The 26197-nt window shown below is 49.0% G+C and overlaps 1 protein-coding gene across 2 annotated transcripts; it reads left to right on the forward strand.

The window, feature by feature from the left end:
* LOC114796148 (E3 ubiquitin-protein ligase TRIM9) lies at positions 1 to 26197 on the forward strand. 2 transcript variants are annotated; one of them, XM_028990084.1, is made up of 10 exons: positions 1 to 918; positions 16057 to 16152; positions 17510 to 17632; positions 22901 to 23011; positions 23094 to 23247; positions 23431 to 23576; positions 24232 to 24370; positions 25190 to 25228; positions 25640 to 25944; positions 26048 to 26197. In XM_028990084.1, the coding sequence occupies exons 1-10, from the start codon at positions 112 to 114 to the stop codon at positions 26066 to 26068; spliced, it is 1941 nt and encodes a 646-aa protein (XP_028845917.1). In that variant the 5' UTR covers positions 1 to 111; the 3' UTR covers positions 26069 to 26197. The 2 variants fall into 2 exon arrangements, with proteins under 2 accessions (XP_028845917.1, XP_028845927.1); XM_028990094.1 differs by lacking the exon at positions 25190 to 25228.

A 26197-nucleotide genomic window follows, 5' to 3' on the forward strand; every position in this document is an offset into this window, starting at 1 on the left:
TCCTGCGCGCCGCGCTCAGAGCGCACGACCGGCGCGCATCTCCAGCATCTCCAGTTTCTCTCCAGCATCTTCAGCGTCTCTCCAGTTTCTCTCCAGCTTCTCTCCGCAGCCATGGAGGAGATGGAAGAGGAGCTAAAGTGCCCGGTCTGCGGCTCCTTCTTCCGGGAGCCCATCATCCTGCCCTGCTCGCACAACATCTGCCAGGCCTGCGCCCGGAACATCCTGGTCCAGACGCCCGACGCCGAGTCCCCGCAGAGCAGCCGCGCGTCCGGCTCCGCCGCGTCCGACTACGACTACCTGGACCTGGACAAGATGAGCCTGTACAGCGAGGCGGACAGCGGCTACGGGTCCTACGGCGGCTTCGTCAGCGCCCCGACCACCCCCTGCCAGAAATCCCCCAACGGGGTGCGGGTCTTCCCCCCGACCACCCCGATCCAGCACCACCCGCCCCCGGTACCCCGAAACTCCTGCATCACCTGCCCGCAGTGCCACCGCAGCCTCACCCTGGACGAGCGGGGGCTGCGCGGCTTCCCCCGGAACCGGGTCCTGGAGGGCGTGGTGGACCGGTACCAGCAGAGCAAGGCGGCCGCGCTGCGCTGCCAGCTGTGCGAGAAGAGCCCGAGGGAGGCCACCGCCATGTGCGAGACGTGCGACGTGTTCTACTGCGACCCGTGTCGCCTGCGCTGCCACCCGCCCCGCGGCCCACTGGCCAAACACCGCCTGGTCCCCCCGGCGCAGGGCCGCGTCACCCGCAGGACCAGTCCACGCAAGATCTCCACCTGCACCGAGCACGACCTGGAGAACCTCAGCATGTACTGCGTCCAGTGCAAGAGCCCGGTCTGCTACCAGTGCCTGGAGGAGGGCAGCCACTCCACCCACGAGGTCAAGGCGCTGGGGGCCATGTGGAAGCTGCACAAGGTGAGGTGGACCCTGTCCTGTCCTGTACTATACTGTCTCGTCCCGTCCCGTCCCATATGTCTGGAGGAGGCAGCCACTCCACCCACGAGGTCAAGGCGCTGGGGGCCATGTGGAAGCTGCACAAGGTGAGGTGGACCCTGTCCTGTCCTGTACTGTCTCGTCCCGTCCCGTCCCGTCCCGTCCCATATGTCTGGAGGAGGCAGCCACTTCACCCACGAGGTCAAGGCGCTGGGGGCCATGTGGAAGCTGCACAAGGTGAGGTGGACCCTGTCCTGTCCTGTACTGTACTGTCTCGTCCCGTCCCGTCCGGTCCCGTCCCGTCCCATATGTCTGGAGGAGGCAGCCACTCCACCCACGAGGTCAAGGCGCTGGGGGCCATGTGGAAGCTGCACAAGGTGAGGTGGACCCTGTCCTGTACTGTACTGTCTCGTCCCGTCCCGTCCCGTCCCATATGTCTGGAGGAGGCAGCCACTTCACCCACGAGGTCAAGGCGCTGGGGGCCATGTGGAAGCTGCACAAGGTGAGGTGGTCCCTGTCCTGTCCTGTACTGTACTGTACTGTCTCGTCCCGTCCCGTCCCGTCCCGTCCCGTATGTCTGGAGGAGGCAGCCACTCCACCCACGAGGTCAAGGCACTGGGGGCCATGTGGAAGCTGCACAAGGTGAGGTGGACCCTGTCCTGTCCTGTACTATACTGTCTCGTCCCGTCCCGTCCCATATGTCTGGAGGAGGCAGCCACTCCACCCACGAGGTCAAGGCGCTGGGGGCCATGTGGAAGCTGCACAAGGTGAGGTGGACCCTGTCCTGTCCTGTACTGTCTCGTCCCGTCCCGTCCCGTCCCATATGTCTGGAGGAGGCAGCCACTTCACCCACGAGGTCAAGGCGCTGGGGGCCATGTGGAAGCTGCACAAGGTGAGGTGGACCCTGTCCTGTACTGTACTGTCTCGTCCCGTCCCGTCCCGTCCCATATGTCTGGAGGAGGCAGCCACTTCACCCACGAGGTCAAGGCGCTGGGGGCCATGTGGAAGCTGCACAAGGTGAGGTGGTCCCTGTCCTGTCCTGTACTGTACTGTACTGTCTCGTCCCGTCCCGTCCCGTCCCGTCCCGTCCCGTCCCGTATGTCTGGAGGAGGCAGCCACTCCACCCACGAGGTCCATGTGGAAACAGCACAAGGTGACGTTGTGGGGTACTGTGTGTGTGTGTGTGTGTGTGTGTGTGTGTGTGTGTGTGTGTGTTGGCGTGTGTGTGAGGTTGAACAGATGAACAGGTCACAAGGTGACCAGAATTTTACCTTCATCTTAGGCAGAGCCAGAAAGGACAGAATGACGTTGTATTGTACTGTACTGTGTGTGTGTGAGGTTGATGACTTGTCGCCATGGCGACATCCAGGCTCAGGTAACCGGGGATTCCCCTGACTGGCAGGTGTGTTGCCCCGCCTCTTTTTTTGGAACTGCTCAGCTGTCCGGGAGAATTCAGCGCACACTTCACAGAGCGGCTTAAACGTAACCCTGCATCCAACTGTTGGAGAGTTCCAGAAATAGCGATAGGAATTTTCACCAAGCTGCCCACACACACACACACACACACACATTCCACATGCATCTGATGTGATCGTGTCTGTGGCGCGAGTCTGTGTAGGTCTGGTGTCCTTCTTTACTTTGACCCTGTGGGGTCACGTTTGGTACAGCGGCACCCTGACCTGTCAGGCGGAGCCTACCGATCCAGACGTGGATGACAGATGGAGGCCTACACTCACACACTCACACACACACACACACACACACACACTCACTCACACACTCACACACACACTAGCAGAAAGCTGGCATGTTATTGATGGGCATCTTGCAGCACCAGCAGGAATTCCTCAGGCATTTCATAAAAAAATTAACATTCTTTACTGCACACGTGTTTTGTACATGCGTCTCTTCAAGGCTGTGATTGGTTCTCATCCGTTTTCTTGTATCCCGTATTTCCTGCAGTATGGACTATAAAGTCTTTCTTTGGTAATTGAATTTTTTTTGTAATATACAGTTTTTTTTTGCTTAAGCACGACTTTCAAAACAGTACACACAATTAGCACAACTACACACCCAATTAGCACAACCACACACACAATTAGCACAACCACACACACAATTAGCACAACATTACAGATCATTTGCATAATTAAACACTCTTGAAAAAACTATACACTTATGTTTAAAACCACACTTTTTTTACCATAAGAAACACACGTTTCACATTTATCATACTCTGTTTGCACGGGTTATACTCTGCTGTGATAAATCTAAAACACTATTTAGCACTTCTACTTCCCTATGATTAGAGGAGGCTGCCATCAACAAAGTACAAATATAAAGTAAAGCCACCAAACACTACACAAGACCAATGTTGCACACTGAAGAATCTCATTTATTTCTCAAAATGCCCAAAATGTTGACATAGAGATTTGTAGTACTGTGACAACATGTCACTTTTTAGGTATTGTGCTGTAACAACATGTCACTTTACGTATTGTACTGTGACAACATGTCACTTTACGTATTGTGCTGTAACAACAGGTCACTTTACGTATTGTACTGTGACAACATGTCACTTTTACGTATTGTGCTGTAACAACATGTCACTTTACATATTGTACTGTGACAACATGTCACTTTACGTATTGTACTGTGACAACATGTCACTTTACGTATTGTACTGTGACAACATGTCACTTTACGTATTGTACTGTGACAACATGTCACTTTACGTATTGTGCTGTAACAACATGTTACTTTATTATTGTGCTGTAACAACAGGTCACTTTACGTATTGTACTGTGACAACATGTCACTTTTACGTATTGTACTGTGACAACATGTCACTTTACGTATTGTGCTGTAACAACATGTTACTTTATTATTGTGCTGTAACAACAGGTCACTTTACGTATTGTACTGTGACAACATGTCACTTTTACGTATTGTGCTGTAACAACATGTCACTTTACGTATTGTACTGTAACAACATGTCACTTTACGTATTGTAAAAAAAAAAAAAAAACACTAGACATGGTCTCTTCGCCTAGCTGGATCCTGCCAGAGAATTTCAGGCAATGTTGTCATTAACAAGACACCTTGGAAAGAAACGTTTTGAATGACGAATCCATCCTTGTATTGCTGTATTTACCTCCATCTGGTCTCTGGCCTCCTCCATGGCTTTGATAGGGGTATGTCAGCCTGGAAACGGAGATCGTATACCTTTCACCGCCATGCCGAGAAAAACTCTTCTATAGGGTTGAGGAATGGAGAGTATGGTGGAAGATATAGGACGGTGAAATGTGGATGTTGCTGAAACCAGTTCTGAACCCGAGCAGGGGGGTGGAAAGACACATTGTCCCAGACAACAACGTATTGCATATGAACGATTTGCTTTGCTGCTGTTATGTTGTGCAATTGGTCCAAGAATGTAAATATGAGTGCTGTGTTGTAAGGGCCCATATGGGCATGGCGGTGGAGAACCCCATTCTGTGTAATGGCTGCACAGAGTGTTATATTTCCCCCACGTTGCCCTGGGACATTGACTATAGCCCTGTGGCCAATGACGTTTCTTCCCCTCCATCTTGTCAGGTTGAACCCAGCCTCATCTACGTTAATGAACTCATGCTGGACCTCCTCTCCATCCATTCGTAACCCTACCTGAAGAACAGTGTCAGGCAAAATTGTGTAGTTCAGTGTACATGTAGTATACATATTACAGTACAGTAAAAGATTATGAGACAGTATGCAAGATCACACTGCTAAAGTGAATACATACCTCTGCATAATCACGCCACAGTCCTTTCACCCTTTCAGAATTGCGCTCAAAAGGCACTCGATATTCGAATATGTTTTTTTTTTAGGATGCGTGCCAGTGTTGATGTTGAGACCTGATGGATATCGTTGAAACTGGCATGGTTATTGATAGTGTTAGCTTGGAGCTGTTTGAGTGTAATAACCATGTTTACTATCTCCCTCTCTTGCTGTTCTGTGTTGTTCCTGACCCTCAATCAATGTAGAAAAATACAGTAAAGAATAGTTCAGTACTTTCTCAGGACAAGGTAGCAGAAGAGCTGATACTGCACAGAATATAGTACTGAATGCAGTTACTGAACCCATGCAGATGGTTTTGATATGGTGATATTTTACTATTACTTACTATTTTCCAGCCAAAATGTTCTCATCACACTTGCCACTGTGTATCGGCATAGATTTGGCTGTACTCGCAGCCCAGCGTCCCTCAGCATCAGGTCGTGGTTGACAACGTGGTCAACCAGTGTTGCGCGCATCTCATTTGTCAGATTCGGTTCTCTTTGAGCACCTTTTTGTGTGTAATGTATGTTAAGTGTGTGTAGAGTTTTGCAACAAGTGTGAGGTTGACAATGTGTTTATGGTTGTGCAAATATGGGCTGATATTTTGCTGCTTGAGTGTAAGGCTAATAGTGAATAGTGAACGTCTTTTAATTTTAGTGTGTAAGCAATCCAAAAAAACACCAGTAAATTATCAATCAGAAAATGTCCTTATTATTTCCATCAGTGTAAAAATGCTGATATGAACTGATATTCATCTGTTCTGAATATGTTCTTTATTTATACATGGAAGTAGTAGAAACGAGTGTAACCCACCATGATATATCCACACGCACACACACACACACAGACACACAGAAACATTTTTCAAACCAGAAGCTCTTATCACCACTGTGAAACTGCACAAAGCCGCTGAACTTCTGCACATGATGCATGCATAATGACCTTTGACCTTTATTATATCACTTCGAGCAGTTCAGCACAGTACACGGCCTTTCCGTGGAGAGGGAATGTGTCATCAGGCCTGGTGGCAGCAGCAGAGCGGGGAGGAATGCCCCGCACTCGGCCTCTGACTGGGTCAGAGGTGGCTTCCTTCACGTATCGTTAGTAACGTCATGATTGTATTTATCTGCGTGTCGGGCTGATGACCTCTCACACGTGGATGGGACGATTACGTTGAACGCGCGAGCTGCTTTACATCTAAACCCCCGTCCAGACGAGGATGCTTTTCTCTAAAACGGGTGTCCTGCGTCCACGCCCACGCTCTCCTTGTTCGGCGTCTAGTTCTCGCTGTTGTTCTCCAGCCGCGGAGGAAATGTGCAGCGTGGAGACGATTTCTTTTAGATGAACGTGTTATCCGCCATTGTTGTATGTAGGACACGTTTGGGGTTAAAGGTCGGGCTGATACATCAGTGTATTCACACGGATACGTGGAAAAGAGAAATTCACTCTGGAATCCGTATAACGTTCTGGGTCCTCCGAAATGCTGTCTCAGTGTGGACACCAGAAATTTTCCACATTTTGAGTAAAACGTTTTCGTGTGGACGGGGCCTAAATCCACTCCAACTTGTCTTCAGCAAAAATCCCACGATTACCAGGCCAAAAAGGAAATTCTCTGCACTGCTGCTGAACGGTGTGTGTGTGTGTGTGTGTGTGTAGTGTGAGTGTAGCCAGGCGGTGCCGTCTCCAGCTGTTTCCGTCCTGCCCCGTGTTTTCCTGTGCATGAACACACACACACACACACGCACACACTCACACTGGGATCATTGTGCCATCAGCCCTCAGCTGTGTTGGTGTAAATGCAGCTGATTGTGTACATTGGATGTGGACTGAGGACAGAAAGACAGCGGTTCTGGAATTTTGATAGCTATGGATATTATTGGATTTGGTGACGCTGCCATCAAGCCATCAGCTGCTTCTGTCACCATGGGTGTGAGTGGAATGCAGAACCCAAGGTTCCCAGCTGGAGAACCACAGCATTTCAGAGGGCTTGTTGTAACTGTTGAGTGAGACAATCATCCCAAACTGGGCCAGCGAATGTCCAGATGGTGTCCTGTGCAGGCTCTACTGTACCCACAGTTATGCCTTTGGGGGAGGAATTGTTCTACTTTTCTCCATATGTCACACTGTAGAAGAGAAAAGATGCGAGCCTTTATATAACATACATGCAGCCATATAATAAATAGGAATTTTATTAAAAAAAAGGTATCTCCACCAGTGGAGTACTGAATATGGAACATGAAATATAAACCAATATCATTTACATTTACGGCATTTGGCAGACGCCCTTCTCAGACGCGACTTACAACGTGCTTCCATGTTACCATCGATGAAGTGATCAGTTCTGGTGACTGAGCTCAGTACTCAGTAACTGAACTGTTCTGACCTCCAGGGGAAGTTCATTCCACCACCGAGGGGCCAAGATGGAGAAGAGTCTAGATGAATGTCTTCCTTTTACCTTCAGAGATGGAGGGACCAGGCGAGCAGTACTGGAGGCTCGGAGTATACAAGGTGCAGTGCGAGGTGTAATAAGGGCTGTGAGGTAGGATGGTGCTACTCCATGTTTGGCTTTGTAGGCCAGCATCAGTATTTAGAACCTGATGCGTGCAGCTACTGGGAGCCAGTGGAGGGAACGTAGCAGAGGGGCGATGTGGAGAACCTGGGAAGTTTGAAGATCAGTCGTGCTGCTGCATTTTGTATGAGTTGTGGAGGTCGGATGGTACATAGTGGTAGACCAGCTAGAAGTGAGTTGTAGTAGTCCAGTCGTGAGATTACTAAGGACTGAACCAGTATCTGGACAGATAAGGATGGATCCGTCTGATATTGTATAGAAGGAATCTACAGGAATGGGAAAGATTGCTGATGTGAGTTGAGAAGGAGAGTTGGTTGTCTATTGATACTCCCAGGTTGCGGGCTGTTGTAGAAGGAGAGAGCTGTGAGTTGTCCAGGTAAATAGCAAGATCCTTACAAGGGGAAAGAAATGGAAAGGGATAAAATTAGTTTTCCACACATCCGAGAGAACGTCTCCAGCTGGCTTTTAGTGCCAAAATTAAACATATAAATACAGAAATAATTATTTTAAATTGTAAAATAAAACATAATTGATTAATTCAATATGACATGAATAATAAAAACATGATTACTTCATAAAATGTGTCATATTAAAATATTTGACAATTTTATTTATTTTGGGCACATCCTGCGCATCATGAATTACTTCCATCTTCAGTCTGACCAATCAAAGTGGGCGGGACTAACACAGGCTCTCCTTCCCAGGTTTAGTGGTCTTAAGTTGTGGTGGGGTCACTATTAATATGAATACATTTTAAGATGAAATTAGCATTTTATTAATGCAGGGACATGGAAGACATGGAAGGAGACGTGAAGAAGTGATTGGAAAGTTTAAAATCTAATTTCACAGCCAGATAAAGAGCAGTGCGGGGTGGTGCTGTGGGTGACTTACGATCTGCGTAGCAGAAAAGAACACGGTCCTTCAGCGTCCTTTAGTTAACTGCTGTTTTGGCCTACTTCTTGTCACCGGTTACTGTATAAAAATGTATAAACGTATCCCGGATGTGTCATGTCCTCGTGCGCTCATTGCCCGCCCGTCTTCTTTCCCTTGCATTTAGGAATAAAGATGAATATCATTTGGCTACTAATCATTGGCAGTGGTGGCCTTCACCGGGGCAGTGGTGGCCTAGCGGTTAAGGAATCAGAAGGTTGCCGGTTCGAATCCCGATCCACCAAGGTACCTCTGAGGTGCCACTGAGCAAAGCACCGTCCCCACACACTTCTCCCCGGGCGCCTGTCCTGGTGCCCACTGCTCACCAAGGGTGATGGTTTAATGCAGAGGACACATTTCACGGTGTGCACCGTGTGCTGTGCTGCTGTGTATCACATGTGACAATCACTTCACTAATGGGCTCCATATCTGTGTGTGTGTGTGTGTGTGTGTGGCACTGATTGCATTTTGAATAACACCAGGCTTGTATATGAACAGAGAAGCTGCTGTCATATGAAAGTGTGTGTGTGTGTTTCTTAGTTACATTTCCATTTCCGTTTTTATCCAGAGTGTCTTACATTCAGTAGTTACAGGGACAAGGAAAGAGTGTGTGTGTGAGTGTGTGTGTGTGTGTGTATAAAACGTCTAGTTATCTATGGAGATGAGGCTTGTGACATCTTCTTCATTGGTGCCTTTAAAATGAAAAAAGAAGCATGATTCCCCGTCATTATCCACTCAGCAAGGTCACCTGAACCGAGTGTGGCGTGATGTCATTAATGAGACCCTGGTTGACTGACCCATGTCACCCATTTCTAAATCCACCGCGGAACTCATGAGTCCCTGCAGCCTGATACCAGGAACCCGCTGTCTGGTCTTCTACTGAAGTGAAGTGACTGTCACCGTGAGACACTGCATTTAACCATCACCCGTGACAGGCGCCCGGGGAGCAGTGTGTGGGGACGGTACCGAGATCAAGGGGACCTCGGTGGTTCCGGATTTGAACCGGCAACCTTCCGATTTTGGGTCCTCTGGGCCACCGCTGCCCCACTACTTTGTTTCTATCGGGGCCACGTTGGAGAAATAGTCCCCAAAACCGAAGCATGACAAGGACACAAATACAAGCGGAACAAATCAGAGTGAAGTGGAGGAGGTGAATCTTCACAGCAGGAAGAACAGAGAGAAGACAGGAGAGGAGGAGGAAGACGGTTATTCGCCCCGCCGGCAAAAACTGTGAACCACTTAACCGTGTTGGCATTCTAATGAAGAGCGAGAGAGCGCGGAACAGCAGGGGAGACCTGGGTAATGTGGAGGTGGAGAAGAGGAGGAGAGATGAAGATGTTCAGCCACCGCGACCCTCACAAACTCCGCCCTGCATCCACATTTCCACGAAAACATGAAAAACATCACACAGTAAGCATTCTCCTCATCTGTCCCAGGTTCGAACCTGACTTACTACCATCGTGTCCCTGAGCAGGACACTTAACCCTGAGTGTCTCCAGGGGGGGACTGTCCCTGTGTCAGGATTGCCTGCAGCTGGGCTCCACACCGGAACCCAATCCTGACGCCCCATAAATGCCGGAAGTTTCCGCCCGTTCGGGGTCGCTGGCATTTTCGTGAACTCTCTGCACGAACTTGACCTTGTTTAGTTTTATGTGTTTTGAGTTCTGGCAATCGCCACACGCCTACGGGTTAGTTTATGTTCGTAATTTAAGTTAAATTGTTTTCGGCCACCGCGCCATTGTTTATTTGTATTTCTTTGTTTGTTATAATAAAAACCCCCTTCCCAGCATGTCAAACCTCTGCGCTTCCTTCCCTCGTAAGTCCGTAGTCGTGACAGAATGCCAGCGACCCACCCAAAAGCGCAGAGGTGGAAAGCAGAGGAGAAGAAACGCCGCGAAGGACGCAGCCCGGCGCGGCGAACGCGGACACCAGGGGAGAGACGCGCCGCCCGTTCTGGTGGAGCGTTTTCTCCCCGAGAAGCCGTGGTACGCGGCGCCGCGTGATGACGTCACCCCCGGGAAACTCCGCGAAACCCGGAAGCGACAACGTCGGCGGGTGAGTGGGCGGAGCGAGGACGTTGGCGTCGGCAGCAGCGAGGAAGTGACTTGGGCAGCGAGCGCAGAAGATGCGACCCCCACGATCTTCGCCATGTCGAGCCAAGAACTCTGCGCTCTGCTGGCCAGGCTCCCCGTGGACTGGGACGACACGGACGACGACGAGAGCACGGGAGACGAGAGTTGGGCTCCGCCCATCGCGCCAGTCTGCGATCGTCGCAAGGTCCGTGGGGACCCACGTCACATCCAGGGGGGTGAGAAGCGGCAACAACGACGGCGTTCCTCCAGCGATGAGGTGGGCAGCCTCCAGCCCGAATGGCCAGAGTACTGCCCATGGGAGCTTATCGCGCCATGGGTCCAGGATGTCCGCAGGGTGGACGACCCTCGGAGTCACCGGTGGGAGGACACGGATGACGAAAGCGATGATGACGTGGATTTTCGGTGGGCGGTCGGTGCCGGGATGGCTCCGCCCAGCGTGCGCGTCCGAGATCATCGCGGCGTCCGTGAGGACCCATGTGACTTCCGGGGGTACGAGGTTGACACGGACGACGACCAGGATCGTCACGAGGTCCGTGGAGACCCACGTCCCTCCCAGCAGTGTGAGGAAAGCTGGTGGAAGAGGGCGACGGGATGTCGCCAGCCAGCAACTGCGCTGCCGGGACTGCCTCGCAGGGAATCCTCCATTCCTGCTCCAGTCGCCGACCCGCCTTCCCTCTGCCCGGACGTTCCCCAGCGAAAAGGCAGCGCAGCACCAGCGTCCACACCTGCTGGAGAAGACGTCCACCCCCCTCCACACCACACACCTACCACCATCTCCAGCAACGTGCCCAGCCCCATGTGGGACAGCCCAATTGTCCCGGGACCCTTCAGTGGGGCAGCAGACACTGATAAGACCACCACCATCCTCTCGTGTCTGCTTGGGTCAGCATGGGGCTGGAGCGCAGCCCTCTGGCAACAGGGAGAGACAGACAGCAGTTTTCGGGACTTCCAGCAGAGACTGAGGGCGGAGTTTGATCGGCCAGAGCCTGAGCCAGGGATCGAACTCTGCCCCTCCACCACGTCCAGCGCCAGTCAGGATCCGGGGCAAGAAGACCAAGCACTGGCGGGCGACGAGAAGGTCGCACCTCCCGAGATCCTGGCTGTGCCCCCTGAGGAGGTCCTGGAGAGCCCAGAGAGGGAGCCAGACGACCCTCTCTTCTGTCTGTCTCTGTCTGTGTGTGTCTGTGTGACATATGTGTCCGTATGTCGCCCCCACTTCCCCTCTTTGTGTCCACCAGATGGCGACCCAGCCGCGGAGCCGAACCCCAGGGAGGAGGTTCCTGACCCGAATGTGCTGGTCCAAGGCGAGGTGGACAAGCCCCAAGGTACCCCTAAGTCCAGCCGGGGGGGGTGCTCCCCCAAAGAATTTTTTGGGGGGGTGCAGTTCGGGTTGGGGACTCCTCCTGAGGGGAGGGGAGGTGGGGAAGCGATGGAGCTGGGTCCTCCGGTAGCCAGTGAGGAGGGCGGGCCAGGCATGGGCCTGCGTCTGCCTCCAGAGGGGTGGAGCGCCATAGAGCCCCCGGGTAGGCATGAGGACCCAGCTGGGACAGGCAGGAAGAGGGCCTGCTTGTCCCAACGGACGCAGAAGGGGCTAGCCGGATGGTCTGGCAATGCCCCCCCCTTGGCACCAGGGCCGTGCAGCGAGAGGGGCTGCATAGTCCCAGAAGGCACCAGCCTGGGGTGCCTGGAACAGTCGCCGGAGGCTCTGGGACAATCTCCCTGCGCGGTGCAGGGGGTGACACAAGAAGTGTCAGAGGGGACGTGTGGAGACAGGGCCCACATGTACCCAGATGGATCGGCCCTGATTATTGTGTGCAGGTACGGGAGTCCGGGGCCGCCATGCGGGACCACGCCGGGGAGCCAGGCCGAGGGTCCGGGGCCGCCATGCGGGACCACGCCGGGGAGCCAGGCCGAGGTTCCGGGGCCGCATGCGGGACCACGCGGGGAGCCAGGCGAGGGTACGGGGCCGCCCAAGCGGGGACCACGCCGGGGAGCCAGGGCCGAGGGTCCGGGGCCGCCAAGCGGGACCACGCCGGGGAGCCAGGCCGAGGGTACGGGCCGCCAGCGGGACCACGCCGGGGAGCCAGGCCGAGGGTTCCGGGCCGGCCGACAGCGGGACCCACGCCGGGAGCCAGGCCGAGGGTCCCGGGGCCGCCAAGCGGGACCCCGCCGGGGAGCCAGCCCGAGGGACCGGGGCAGCCACGCCTGACCCCGCCGGGGAGCCAGCCCGAGGGACCGGGGCCGCCACGCCTGACCCCGCCGGGCCGCGGGGAGCCAGCCCGAGGGGACCGGGCCGCCCGCCTGACCCCGCCGGGGAGCCAAGCCCGAGGGACCGGGGGCCGCCACGGCCTGACCCGCCGGGGAGCCAGCCCGAGGGACCGGGTCCTCCAAGGGGAGGATACAAGCAGGGCAGGAGCCTGTGGTTGCCGCCGTCCGCCCCGCACGCCTCCACTGATGGTACTGTTGGGGCTCCGAGGACGTAGCCCTTGGAGGGGGGGCTCTGTCAGGATTGCCTGCAGCTGGGCTCCACACCGGAACCAATCCTGACGCCCACTAAAATGCCGGAAGGTTTCCGCCCGTTTCGGGGTCGATGGCATTTCGTGAACTCTCTGCACGAACTTGACCTTGTTTAGTTTTATGTGTTTTGAGTTCTGGCAATCGCCACACGCCTACGGTTAGTTTTAGTTTATGTTCGTAATTTAAGTTAAATTGTTTTCGGCCACCGCGCCATTGTTTATTTGTATTTCTTTGTTTGTTATAATAAAAACCCCCTTCCCAGCATGTCAAACCTCTGCGCTTCCTTCCCTCGTAAGTCCGTAGTCGTGACACCCTGTAACTACTGAGTTGCCAAGAAACTTGAAAATCAGAGTTCTGAAATGAAGATGGAGACGGACTGTGTAAACGTGTGTTTTAGTAAATGGCTTCGTGGCCGGCGTCGTCATGGTCTGTCCAGCCAGGACACGATGCAGGACACACACATGAGTCAGCTACAGTCAGCCTGTGTGTGTGTGTGTGTGTGTGTGTGTGTGAGACATTTCCCACATGCTAAATTCGAACTGTAAAGTAGGGCAGAACAGAGAGCGTCCTAAATCATACCCAGACGTGGAATAGCAGCTGTTTTTTTTAACTGTGTGTGTGTGTGTGTTTAAATGGTTCAGAAGGGACCAGAAGCTTCTGTTCACAACCCAGATGTAAACTCAATGTGATGTTGGCAATAACATGGATGAGGGAATATTAAGGCCTGATCAAGTTCCTCCATCCAGACCTTTTTTAAATGTTACGGTCAGTTTGTGCATCCAATTGTTAGTTTTCTCTACTTGAGGTTGTAATTATCAGAGTGTGATCCAACACAACTTCATTATGGAAGTTTCGGGCGAACAACCGCTTCTCTCAGAGCCCAGAGGATAAATTCCACTTCCAAATCCCAAAATGAGGACATGCTGCTAATTAGGGTTATTTCCTTGTTGCCCGTGGAGCTCTGTGTGTTTTCATGCCTCATACCTGAAACCTACGGGGGATGGAGCTCAACTCATATCTGCTGTGAACACACACACACACACACACATATGCACACACACACACACACATATACACAAACACACTCCAACACACCACACACACACACACACACACATATACACAAACACACACCACACACACAGGCACAACACACACACACCAACACACACACATAAACACAAACACACTCCGACACACACCAACACAACACACACACACACACACACATACACAAACACACACCACACACTCACATACACCACACACACGCACACACACATAAACACAAACACACTCCAACACACTCCAACACACCACACACACACACACACACACACATATACACAAACACACACCAACACACATACACAAACACACACCAACACACACACATACACCACACATATCACACACACGCACACACATATACACAAACAGACACACCAACACACACACACGCACAACACACATACACCAACACACACCAACACACACACATACACCACACACACGCACACACACATAAACACAAACACACTCCAACACACACCACACACATATACACAAACACACTCCAACACACATACACCACACACACACACACACGCACAACACACATACACACACCAACACACACACATACACCACAAACACGCACACACATATACACAAACACACACCACACACACACGCAGGTACACACATACACACACACGCACACACATACACACACACACACACACACACCACACACACAGATGTCACACAAAAAAATCATGTCTGAGTGAGACCATACTAAGTTAAAGAAAGACAAGAAGAAAGTAGAAACTGGACCGACGAGGGCCAGAACAGAGTGTGGATGGGTGGAGCATGACAGATGACTGACACTGAATACTTCTGAATACTTATTATCTGTGTGTGTGGGTGTGTGGTGTAGTGTTGATTGTTTGTGCTTGTTGTAATGTCTCTGGGTTCTTGTAAATGCTTCACTAATGTAGTGAAGTGTGTGTGGGGCAGTGGTGGCCTAGCGGTTAAGGAAGCGACCCCGTAATCAGAAGGTTGCCGGTTCGAATCCCGATCCGCCAAGGTACCACTGAGGTGCCACTGAGCAAAGCACCGTCCCCACACACTGCTCCCCGGGCGCTGGTCATGGCTGCCCACTGCTCACTCAGGGTGATGGGTTAAATGCAGAGGACAAATTTCACTGTGTGCACCGTGTGCTGTGCTGCAGTGTATCACATGTGACAATCACTTCACTTTATTTATTACTTTATTAAAAGGTTGAAGGTTATAATATTGTGTGGATAAGTGGTGTATGTATGAGCGTGTTGTTAATGTGAGTGAAATGCAAGGAAGGTTACTTCTACATTACGTTTCACTGTGTGTCTGTGTAGAATGTGCTCTTAACTCAACTCTACTCCTTTCCCATCATGCACTGCACTAATGTCAATGGTCTGTAATACTTTCCCAAAGCTTGGGGTCAAAGGTTAACCCCCTTCTCTAAAAGAATGGCTGCTACCGAGTGTGCGTGTGAGTTTGTGTGTGAGTGTGTAAGAGGAATGCAGTGTATAATGGGAAACCCGTGGGAGGCGGGTGGTGGTGTGTATGTGTGCAGTCTGAGTGTGTGAGTGTGTGTGTTTCTGTAATTCATTCCCTAAAGATTTGAATAATTTAGATTTCGGTGTATAGAAACATTATCAATGCTGGAATTATGTGGAATAATGATGTGTGTAGAATATATTTATTAAAATATTGAATGTATGAGTGTGAACACAGTTGTGTGTCCATTCCCACGCAGTGTCCCTCAGCACATGACCTTTCCTCCAAACGCGGCCATTTTACGTGTCCTCACACAGCACTGGGGCGGCAGTGTCATTTCCTGTCACACGACCGTCGAGAGGCAGCATTTCACTCCCAAAGATGCCGCATCCTTGGAAAGCCGGTCCTTTAAAAGGTCCTTTATGGTCGAGATGAGGACCTGATGCTTGTGTCGGGCTCGGTTACTGCTCTAATACGAGTCCATTGATCTACTTTTCCAGTTGTGAAACTCGCACCAAATTTACTGTGTTTGTTCTACTTGGTTTCTTCAGTGTTGAAAGTGTCTATCATGGCTGATGTTGTACGTCTGCACAATGGAAGCTGCCTGGCGTCTCTGTTTCTCACGATGGCCTCTTCATCTCCTCTTCTCTGCAGGGCCAGTTATCTCAGGCTCTCAACATCCTGTCTGATCGAGCCACAGAGGCCAAGGAGTTTCTGGTGCAGCTTAGAAATATGGTGCAGCATATTCAGGTATAGTTCACACACACACATTTACATTTACATAACACACACACACATACACACAGAGTTCAAAGTTACATCCTGGCATTAACATACAGTTCCATGCGTTACTGCAGTCCATATGCATGTAGTGTTTGTAGTGGTAGTAGCCTAGTGGGTAACACACTTGCCTATGAACCAGAAGACCCAGGTTCAAATCCCACTTACTACCATTGCGTCCCTGAGCAAGACACTTAACCCTAAGTTGCTCTGGGGGGGGACTGTCCCTGTTACTACTGATTGTAAGTCGCTCTGGATAAGGGCGTCTGATAAATGCCATAAATGTAAATGTAAATGTAAATGTAATGTAAATGTTTCACTGTAAACATGCAGATATTCTCACTCTCCGAGAGGGTTTTTTAATTGACCGAGCACAAAGACGCAGACACACACACACACACACACACACACACACACAACAACAGGCGCACAACATCAGGGCATCGGGAACTTCAAACTGCGGCCTGGAACCGGACATGACATTTACATTTTATATTTTCAGCATTTACCAGACGCCCTTATCCAGAGCGACTTACAATCAGTAGTTACAGGGACAGTCCCCCTGGAGACACTCAGGGTTAAGTGTCTTGCTCTGGGACACGATGGTAGTAAGTGGGATTTGAACCTGGGTCTTCTGGTTCATAGGCGAGTGTGTTACCCACTAGACTACTACCTGCCTTGACATTCTGTCTAAAAGCGGGCGGGGCCATCGCTACCGCGCTCCAGATCGTGTCTTGTGGCCTACATACAGAGGTGTGCTGCTTCTCAGGTCGCTGGATGAAGAACACTATTCAGGACACGGCCCACGTGCCCCGCCCGCATGTTCTGGTTAGAAGAGTTCGTTTGGAAGAAAGCGGTCTTGAGAGAATCTGGGCCTTTTAATTATTTGTGCTGCTAAACTAGCGACCTGTAAGTTGATCTGATTGGTTCTGTCAGCTGGAGGACATGTTCATGTAGGGCTGGTGGACGATACGATCCCGATCAGGTCCCTTACAACGATAAGATTTGGAAATATTTACTGCCAGTGAGCGTACACTCACAAATGCATCTTTATAAAATTGTTATAGAAATCGCTTTCCAGCCAGACGTTCAACTTCAGTGTTAATTTACATTTACATTTACCAGACGCCCTGATCAAGAGCGACTTGCTTCCATGTCACCATGGATGAAGTGGTCAGTTCTGGTTCACTAGGACCCCCAACTATGAATACAATCTTTTTATTCACTCTGTTCTAGTTTCTATACAGAAGTCAGACAAGAAGTAGGTTTCAAGTTCATCTAAATCTTCTCTAAATTAATTAATTAATTGTGTGTGTTTGTCCTGCAGGAGAACGGTGTGGAATTTGAGGCCTGTTTGGTGGCTCAGTGTGACGCTCTGATTGATGCCCTGAATCGCCGCAAAGCCCAGCTGCTCTCTCGCGTTAACAAGGAACACGAACATAAACTCAAGGTGAGAAGCACCTTAACTCAAGCACACACACACTCGCACACTCGCACACACACACACACACACACACACACACACACACCGCCTCTTTTCGTTCCTTGGCTGCATATTGTGTCACTGCTGGTCCTCTAGATGACTAGATAACTAGATAACTAGATGACAGTGTGAAGTGGCTTGATAATCGTTTCCCTCGACTGCCGGCTAAGTTTGTTCGTCTTTCCAACGTGTCGCTGTCGGTGTCGCAATTGATGTTAAAACTGAGCGTAGTCATGTTAGGGAGTTATCACTGACCGTTATTTTGCCACACGCACACACACACACACACACACACGCACACACAGGCAGATTTAAGTGTTTGTTTTTTTAAGATCGTTGTATAACAGGAGAGAAGTGTGTGTGTTTTATGTTTCACAGAACACAGACACACTTTCCTGTTCACCGATGTGTGCATTCGGATTAGTGAACAATCATCTGAGTGTGTGTGTGTGTGTGTGTGTGTGTGTGTAATGCAGTATTTGTTAAGATTTAATGCCCTGTTTAGACTGAACCAAAAAATAAGCAGATTAGACAGAATGACTGACTTCAATTTCACACCTGAAATGAACACACACACACACACACACACTCCAGGATTAACTTGTAAGCAGTGTTGATGTGTGTGTGCTGTTCTTCACCCTCTCTGATCCCTACGGACTTCATTAAAGGTTTGTATGTATACACTGTACACACACATTCACATTTTACAACAAACAATCGCTCCATACACATGCATATAATCAGTTGTGTATTCAGACATCAGAGAACTGATGAGAGAATTAGAGCAGGTTCCCGCCCCCATTTTCTGTCTCCGCCTCCAGGGTTTATTAATCACATCAGGGGTCTCATTGTGATCCCTGTGAGTGTATCTGTGGTTCTTCTAGCTGTTCAGATTGTCCCCAGCTTTCTTCTCCATCAGACACTGTGAAACCTGTGATGGGCTTGTTACCATGGAAACGGGGGCCGTTTCTTAAATGGTGGCAGGGCGCTGAACAGTGAGTCCCCCAAAACCCCACATCCTCACACACACTGTACTTTTTCTTCATCATTGTGAGAACCTACATGAGGTCAGCAATCAAAATGGTGTTTAAATGTATTGAATGATTTTTGGTTCCAACTGAGATATATCCAGGACCTATTGCCTAGATAAACGTTTGGTGGGTTCCTCATATGTTCCCCCTGGGTGTTTCTTTTTAGTTTAACGTGGCATCCATGAAGACAAAGTGGCACAAGAGTCGCTGCAGATTCACTGAAGTGAAACGTCAATGCACCAGAATAATCTCTAATGTAGATCTTCATCACTCTCTCTCTCTCTGTTCTGCACGTGTCTCAAAGTTGACACGAGGGATCCACAGAGAATGTTCCAGAACAAAAATGCCAGTCACTGTTCTCACCGAGGTCACATTGATTAAAATCTGTTCTGATGGATTTGTCCAGCCAAAGTGCTCAGTGGTGTGTGTGTGTGTGTGTGTGTGTGTGTGTGTGTGTGTGTGTTCTTTGTTTAGTTTAGAAGTGTTGATGATTGTGTGGCTGACATTGAAACTGAACATGTATTTTGAACATGAATATTCATATGTTGTTTTAAAAGGCTGTACATTGTACCATACAGACCAGTACAAGCTCCTGTGGTCCCTCTATTATTAGCTCTTGCTTATAAACCAGTAACGTTCAGCAAGAATTGAGGTGAACATCCCAACGGGACTCCCATTTCTTCCTGCTTCACTTCCTCTACACCGATCCAAACGTTACAGAAGGGTCACAGGGTCATGGCTGTATGGAAATGCTTCAGTAAAGTTGGAGTCGAGAATGGCTGACAGTGTCATTTATTTAAGTGCACCACATGGCATAACAGTGGAGTCAAACTCGACTTTTTACAGCTCTAATATAGACTAACAGATGAAGAAGGATCAGCCATTAGGCACGCAGGTCCAACCCACTGACACTGACAGACAAAGTCATTCTGATGAAAAGTCGCATTATGAAATAAAAAGGCAATCGTGGAAAATCGGGGAAATAAAAGGCTGACCCTGGGATGGAAAAAGGACATTAATTTCAGCAAAACTGCTGAAATTAAATAAAAGGCCTCTGAAATAATCTGTGTTGCTTTTCTGTATTATTTCACAATAATAAGTACATTTATTTAGCAGAATGCTAAATATGTTTCACAATAATGAGCTGTGTATCAAAATGTGTTTTACAATTATTTCACAATTTTATGTTGCTATTATACATAATTCTCTTATTGATATGGTTATATATGTCATTATGTCGTATTTATTTATTACATTTTGAACACTACCATCGCTCCACACCTCCGTCATGTTATTAGTGCAGATGCAGTTTGGTACTCGACAGCTTTAAACTTTATGGGGGTTTATTTATATCAACGGCGTCTCTCCTCAAGGAGAAGGTGGAGCTCTGACTGTCTAGGAAGGTGGAGCAGCGCCCCACCCTGGGAGAACGCTCATCTATTCACAGGGAGGATACAAATAGCCAAACCAGGACAGCAAGTGGAGATGTAGCCTGAATAGGTGTGGGCAAGAGTATCCCACAATGCACTGCTTCAATACCAGACACTATTCCCAACAGTTAAACATCCATGCTTAAAAGATTCATATTACCCTGTACTTCTGGTAATATTTCTGGTACAATGGTCCTTCTTTTATTAGTAGAGATGTACAGAGGATGTGTGTAGACTCTAGGAGTGTGTGTGAGACTGTTTTTTTTTCTGCGAATGTGTGTGAGCTGCTTTGTAAGCAGACGGTGTTGCCAGTGCAGAGGCTGTCTGGAATGTGAACCGTGTGTGTGTCTGTGTGTCTCTGGGTTTAATGGCCTTTTTTGTGAAGGTGTGAATGGTCCTGTATTGACCTCCATCTCTTAACCACACACACCCTTCAGGCAAAGTCAAGCTACAGTCTGTTTATTGTGATAATTAATTCAAAGTGAGTTAATCAGAGTGAGTAACATCCCATTATATCACTGCAGCTTGTGTGTGTGTGTGTGTGTGTGTGTGTGTTTTGTACAGACCACTGAAAGGTCGAGGAGAAACTCTCATATCATAATCCCCTGTAAATCCACGCTGAACTATTTGCAGTCCATTAAAAAGATGAAGCGTCCTTATATTTCACTGCTGCACGTAAAGCACAGAAAGAAAAAGACCTGGAGGTGCAGAGCTGGATCTGACCTGAGCTTTGGGTTTAGAAACTGAAATGGGACAAAAACTGCAGGATCAGATAAAGGACGATTCTCTATGGGATGCAGGGGAGTTCCTTTATCCCCATAACTAGTGGTCAGAACTATGAGCGAGTGTGACGTGTATGTACTACTTGTGCTTTACTACCAGCTACTACAATATAAACAGGTTGAAAACAGAGAAAACTAGTCTCACTTGTTAAAACCAACTTCCACAATAAAACTCTACAAGCGTTCAGACAAAACTATTGCACCAAATATTTCAGTGTATAATGGAAGTCAAAACTGTGCAACACTTCAATAAAATAATGTTTATGCAAAACTAAAATGACCAAGATGGTGTGACGTCACTGGTCTAAAATTTTAACATATGGTGGTCAATGTTGTGCACTGTATGATTCACTATTCAATATAATATATATAAACTGAACCTTGAATGTCTTGGTTATGATTATAATTTGCATTGAATTTCATTGAAATTAGTAAAAATTTTACATTGCAAGAGGTAACCGTGTTTCAGATGTCTGCAACATTTTTTAAAACATTGAAATGAAATGATGTTCCACATTATCAAAGTACCCATATTAAATATTAGGACAAGTAGAATTTACAGATATTACAGAAATTGTTTAGTATTTGTGATCGGTGATTGTCACATCCCAGCCACTAGTGGTCGCCACCAGTCATTTACATTTATGTCTCAGTTGAGGGTCGGGATCCTTCGTGGACCAGGTCCTTGGAGGACATGGTATTTTATTTAGAAATCAGAGCACATAATAAGCCATTTCTGTGGAACTTTTCTTTTTGTATCATTATTTGGAAAACAATGAAAACCGCTAGATGGGGAAAGGAAATCATCAGAATTGGAACAAATTTAACAGCCCACTACAGTTCTTGTCTACGAATGCATCTTCTGGTTTTGGTTGGGTTGTTAGTGACCAGGTTCCATCCTCAGTGTTCTAATAAAGGATGGAACGTTGTCCTCTGTAGGATTTGATTAGATGTTTAGTGTTGACACCATAGCAGTTGGGTGTTGGGAGGTTTCCTCTATTCTCCTCTTTAACAGCATGAGCAGCAACGAGCCACTCATGCAGTTGCCTGGCAACAACATCTCAGCCCTGAGAGGAAGGATGTGACAGAGAGACAATGATGAATGAAGAAATTCACTGGATCCCCGCCGACAAGCCCCGCCCCCACCCCTTTATCCATCTCTCCGTGTTCCTGTCATTCATCTTTTTTGTACACGCCATGGTTTCTGTGCCATCACATTTCTCCATGGAGAAAAGGACCATGTTCTCTTCTCACTGCGCATTTCTGCCGTCAAGGTGTAACCCGAATTCTCCACCTTCCCCACCAGCAATGGTGGCCTAGCGGTTAAGGATCCGCAAAGGTGCCACTGACTGCTAGGGTGGTTGTAGCCTAGTAACACACTCACCTATGAACCAGAAGACCCAAGTTCAAATCCCACTTACTACCATTGTGTCCCCCCAAGACACTCAACCCTAAATTGCTCCAGGGACTGTCCCTGTAAATACTGATTGTAAGTCGTTCTGGATAAGGGCGTCTGATAAATGCTGTAAATGTAAATGTAATGATGCAAGAATCCTTGTTCTTTAAAGTGAAGTGAAAGTGAAGTGATTGTCACACGTGATACACAGCAGCACAGCACACTGTGCACACAGTGAAATTTGTCCTCTGCATTTAACCATCACCCTGAGTGAGCAGTGGGCAGCCATGACAGGCGTCCGGGATCAGTGTGTGGGGACGGTGCTTTGCTCAGTGGCACCTCAGTGTCACCTTGATGGATCGGGATTCAAACCAGCAACCTTCTGATTACGGGGCCGCCTCCTTAACCGCTAGGCCACAACTGGCATGAAAAAGTGTACAAAAGTTTCACGTACATGCAGGAAACCAGGGGAGTGATCAGAAGAAAGCATGGAGGAGCGTCAGGTGCTGGTGTCCAGAAGCGTGTTCTGGTGGTCAGTGATGGCCTCCTGGTGGGTCCCCTCACCACCCATTTCATGATGGTCTCTGTCTCTGTAGGTGGTGAGGGACCAGATCTCCCACTGCACGGTGAAACTGAGGCAGACCACGGGCCTGATGGAGTACTGCCTGGAGGTCATCAAGGAGAACGACCCCAGCGGTTTCCTGCAGGTCAGGAGGACGTGTCTCTTTCTGTCTATCGTCTTGGTCTGAACATCAGCTTCTTCTCTCACCGTGGGTCCGTGTCTCTCAGATCTCCGATGCTCTGATCCGAAGGGTCCACATGACGGAGAGTCAGTGGGGTAAAGGGACGCTCACCCCCCGCATCACCTCCGACTTCGACCTGACCCTGGACAGCGGACCCCTCCTGCAGACCATACAGCAGCTGGATTTTGTGCAAATGAAAGGTAACGTGTGTGTGTGTGTGTGTGTGTGTGTGTCCGTCCGTCCGTATAAAATAGCATTGATTTCATGAATCACGATTTTGACAGACGGGGGACAGAGGTGGTGACAAACAAACAAAGTGCCTCCATCAGGGGGACAGGGCTATTCATATTTGATATATTGTTTGTGTGTGTGTGTGTGTGTAGTTCCTGCTGCCCCGATCCTGCAGTTGGAGGAATGCTGCACTCAGAACAACAGCGCCACGTTGTCATGGAAACAGCCTCCCCTTTCCACTATTGCTGTGGACGGGTACATCCTGGAGCTGGACGACGGAAACGGGGGAGTGTTTAGGGTGAGTACACACACACACACACACACACACCTTTTGTGTCAGCTCTCCCAGTGGACTGAGTCGCTATTATTGTAGGAACACAATAGCAGGGGGTCTAGATGAGACACCTGAACCTCTGCGAGAAGATGAGAACTTCATTACACACACACACAAAAAGAAGAAATGTATAGAATTAAAGGACATTTTACACACATTTACGAAACTTCAACTATATCACCACATACACCGACACAAACACCTACACATCACACAGATTACACACATATCAGATATACAAATGTTCTACACACTTCACATGAACATTGTTCCTGAGCTCATGATTGTCCTCGAAGCTCCTCCAGGCACGATGGAGAGACTATTTTAAACCTGGCGTGGGAAGATGTTCTTCTCCTTCTCCACCTCTCTGTGTCTCACTTTCAGATCATCAGTATTTTATAAGCGTCAGTAGTATTTTAGCAATAAGAAACGTTTCTGGTTTTCATTTCTTTGCTCGATGCTGCTCTGCTTCTGCTCTGATTGGGAGGAGACGGCATTTCACTTGTTCGTTATTGCGGAACGTTGGTTCCAGTGGAAACGAGGATTTACATGAATGTGCTGTGTGGTGGGTGGGGTGTGTGAGGAACTGTGAATGTGACGTGTGTGTGTGTGTTCACAGGAAGTGTATGTGGGCACGGAGACCATCTGCACTGTGGACGGGCTTCACTTCAACAGCACTTACAAATCACGCGTCAAAGCGTTCAACAGCAGCGGCGTCGGGCAGTACAGCAAGACGCTGGTGATGCAGACCTCTGAAAGTAAGAGGACACACACACACTGTACTTACTGTACACAACCTGTTTTTAAAGAAATAGTTCGGCCATTTTCAACAAATCTTCCAAAAATGTATACTGAAAATGGCCAAACTGTTCCTTTTAACCCCTTAAAACCTCCCTGCCCCGCCCTGTCCACGTATGTTAATATTTAAACAAGATGACGGAATGTGTAATGTGTGGTTTTAAGGGGTTATTAATAAATAAATATACAGTAGAACACTGCTTATAATGGCCTTGCGCTGGCTTGCTTCTCCATCAACTGGTTGGTGTTGGCGTGTGTTGAACAGGGACGCTTGTGACGGTGCAGCCAGGCCGCTGGCACATGCCACTTGACGATGGTGTCCGAGGGTCTGAACCTTCATGAGAGATTTACTGAACTGCAGATATAATGGACAATATTTATATTTGTTACAATAAATTCCTATTTTTTTACATGCGTACAATAAAAAACACATAATTGATTAAATTAAAGAACTTGTTTGCTAGTGTATCTTAATTTAGCCTTAGGGGTTTTATGGCAAACTGGACTCCCAAAATGTCTTATGGTGGACTGGAGTGTTTACTTCAACGCCATCACAAGCCACAAGAAATGCAGAATAAAGAGCGAAGGGTCCGTTTCCACAAGCAATGAAAGAGAGGCACGTTTTACCGGGACTTTGTGGTAAATAATGTGGTAAATAACCATGGCCCTGGCGCACCTCTTCTGAAGAGTGCCCTGATCCAGCTTCCCTCATGAAATCTGCTTTTTCCCTCTTTCCTCCTCACTCCTACACTGTCTGCTTTCTGCCGTTCTCTCATCAGCCGGACTCCCACCATGCGATATTAACTCTCTAGCCGCAGGTACGAACACACACACACACACACACACACACACACACACATAGTCTCACTGCGTCCTTCAGTGCTTGGTTCTTCTGAACGCCTTTGATGTTTCTGCTTGACAGCATGCATCTCTGCATTAGACCACAAGGTGGCAGTACTTCACATATTGCATCCAATGTCTCAAATTCAGAATAAAATTGTAAATGTTTAAATACATAATCACCGGGGACCCGTTGTGTTGCCATGGCGATATCCAGTGCAGCGTGTGTGAGTGTGCGTATTGCATGTGGTGTGTGTGGGAGTGTTTTCACGATTTCACTCCTAGCTGGAGTCCTGCTTGCCGTGCTTCCATGTCCGGCCGCTGAAATAAACATTTATTTTGAACGCTTTATGCCTGTTTAGTGTTTCATAATGCACGTGTGGTTCCAGTTGCCTGGTTCACCTTTGACCCCGTGTCGGCCCACCCCGACATCCTCCTGTCTAATGACAACCTGACGGTGACCTGCAACAGCTACGATGACCGGGTGGTCATGGGAAACACGGCTTTCTCACGCGGTGTGCACTACTGGGAGATGACCGTGGATCGCTACGACAACCACCCGGACCCGGCGTTTGGGGTCGCCCGTGGCGACGTCTTGAAGGACGTGATGCTGGGGAAGGACGATAAGGCCTGGGCCATGTATGTGGACAACAACCGCTCCTGGTTCATGCACAACAACTCGCCACACCAACAGGTGGAGGTGGCGGTTCCATCATTTCTATAAAAAAGCAGCGTACCGCTGTACCACTCGCCGGCTGGCCGCCTTTAATCCTCCTATCGGTTCTATATCTGTTCAGAACGGACGGAGGCATCGGTAAAGGAGCGACGGTGGGCGTCCTGCTGGACTTCACGCGGGGCATCCTCATCTTCCTCATCAACGACGAGCAGCAAGGTCCTGTTGCCTTCGAGGGTGTGGAGGGGCTTTATTACCCTGCCATCAGCCTCAA

This window comes from Denticeps clupeoides, chromosome 1 (genome assembly GCF_900700375.1).
Source record: "Denticeps clupeoides chromosome 1, fDenClu1.1, whole genome shotgun sequence".
NCBI lineage: Eukaryota > Metazoa > Chordata > Actinopteri > Clupeiformes > Denticipitidae > Denticeps > Denticeps clupeoides.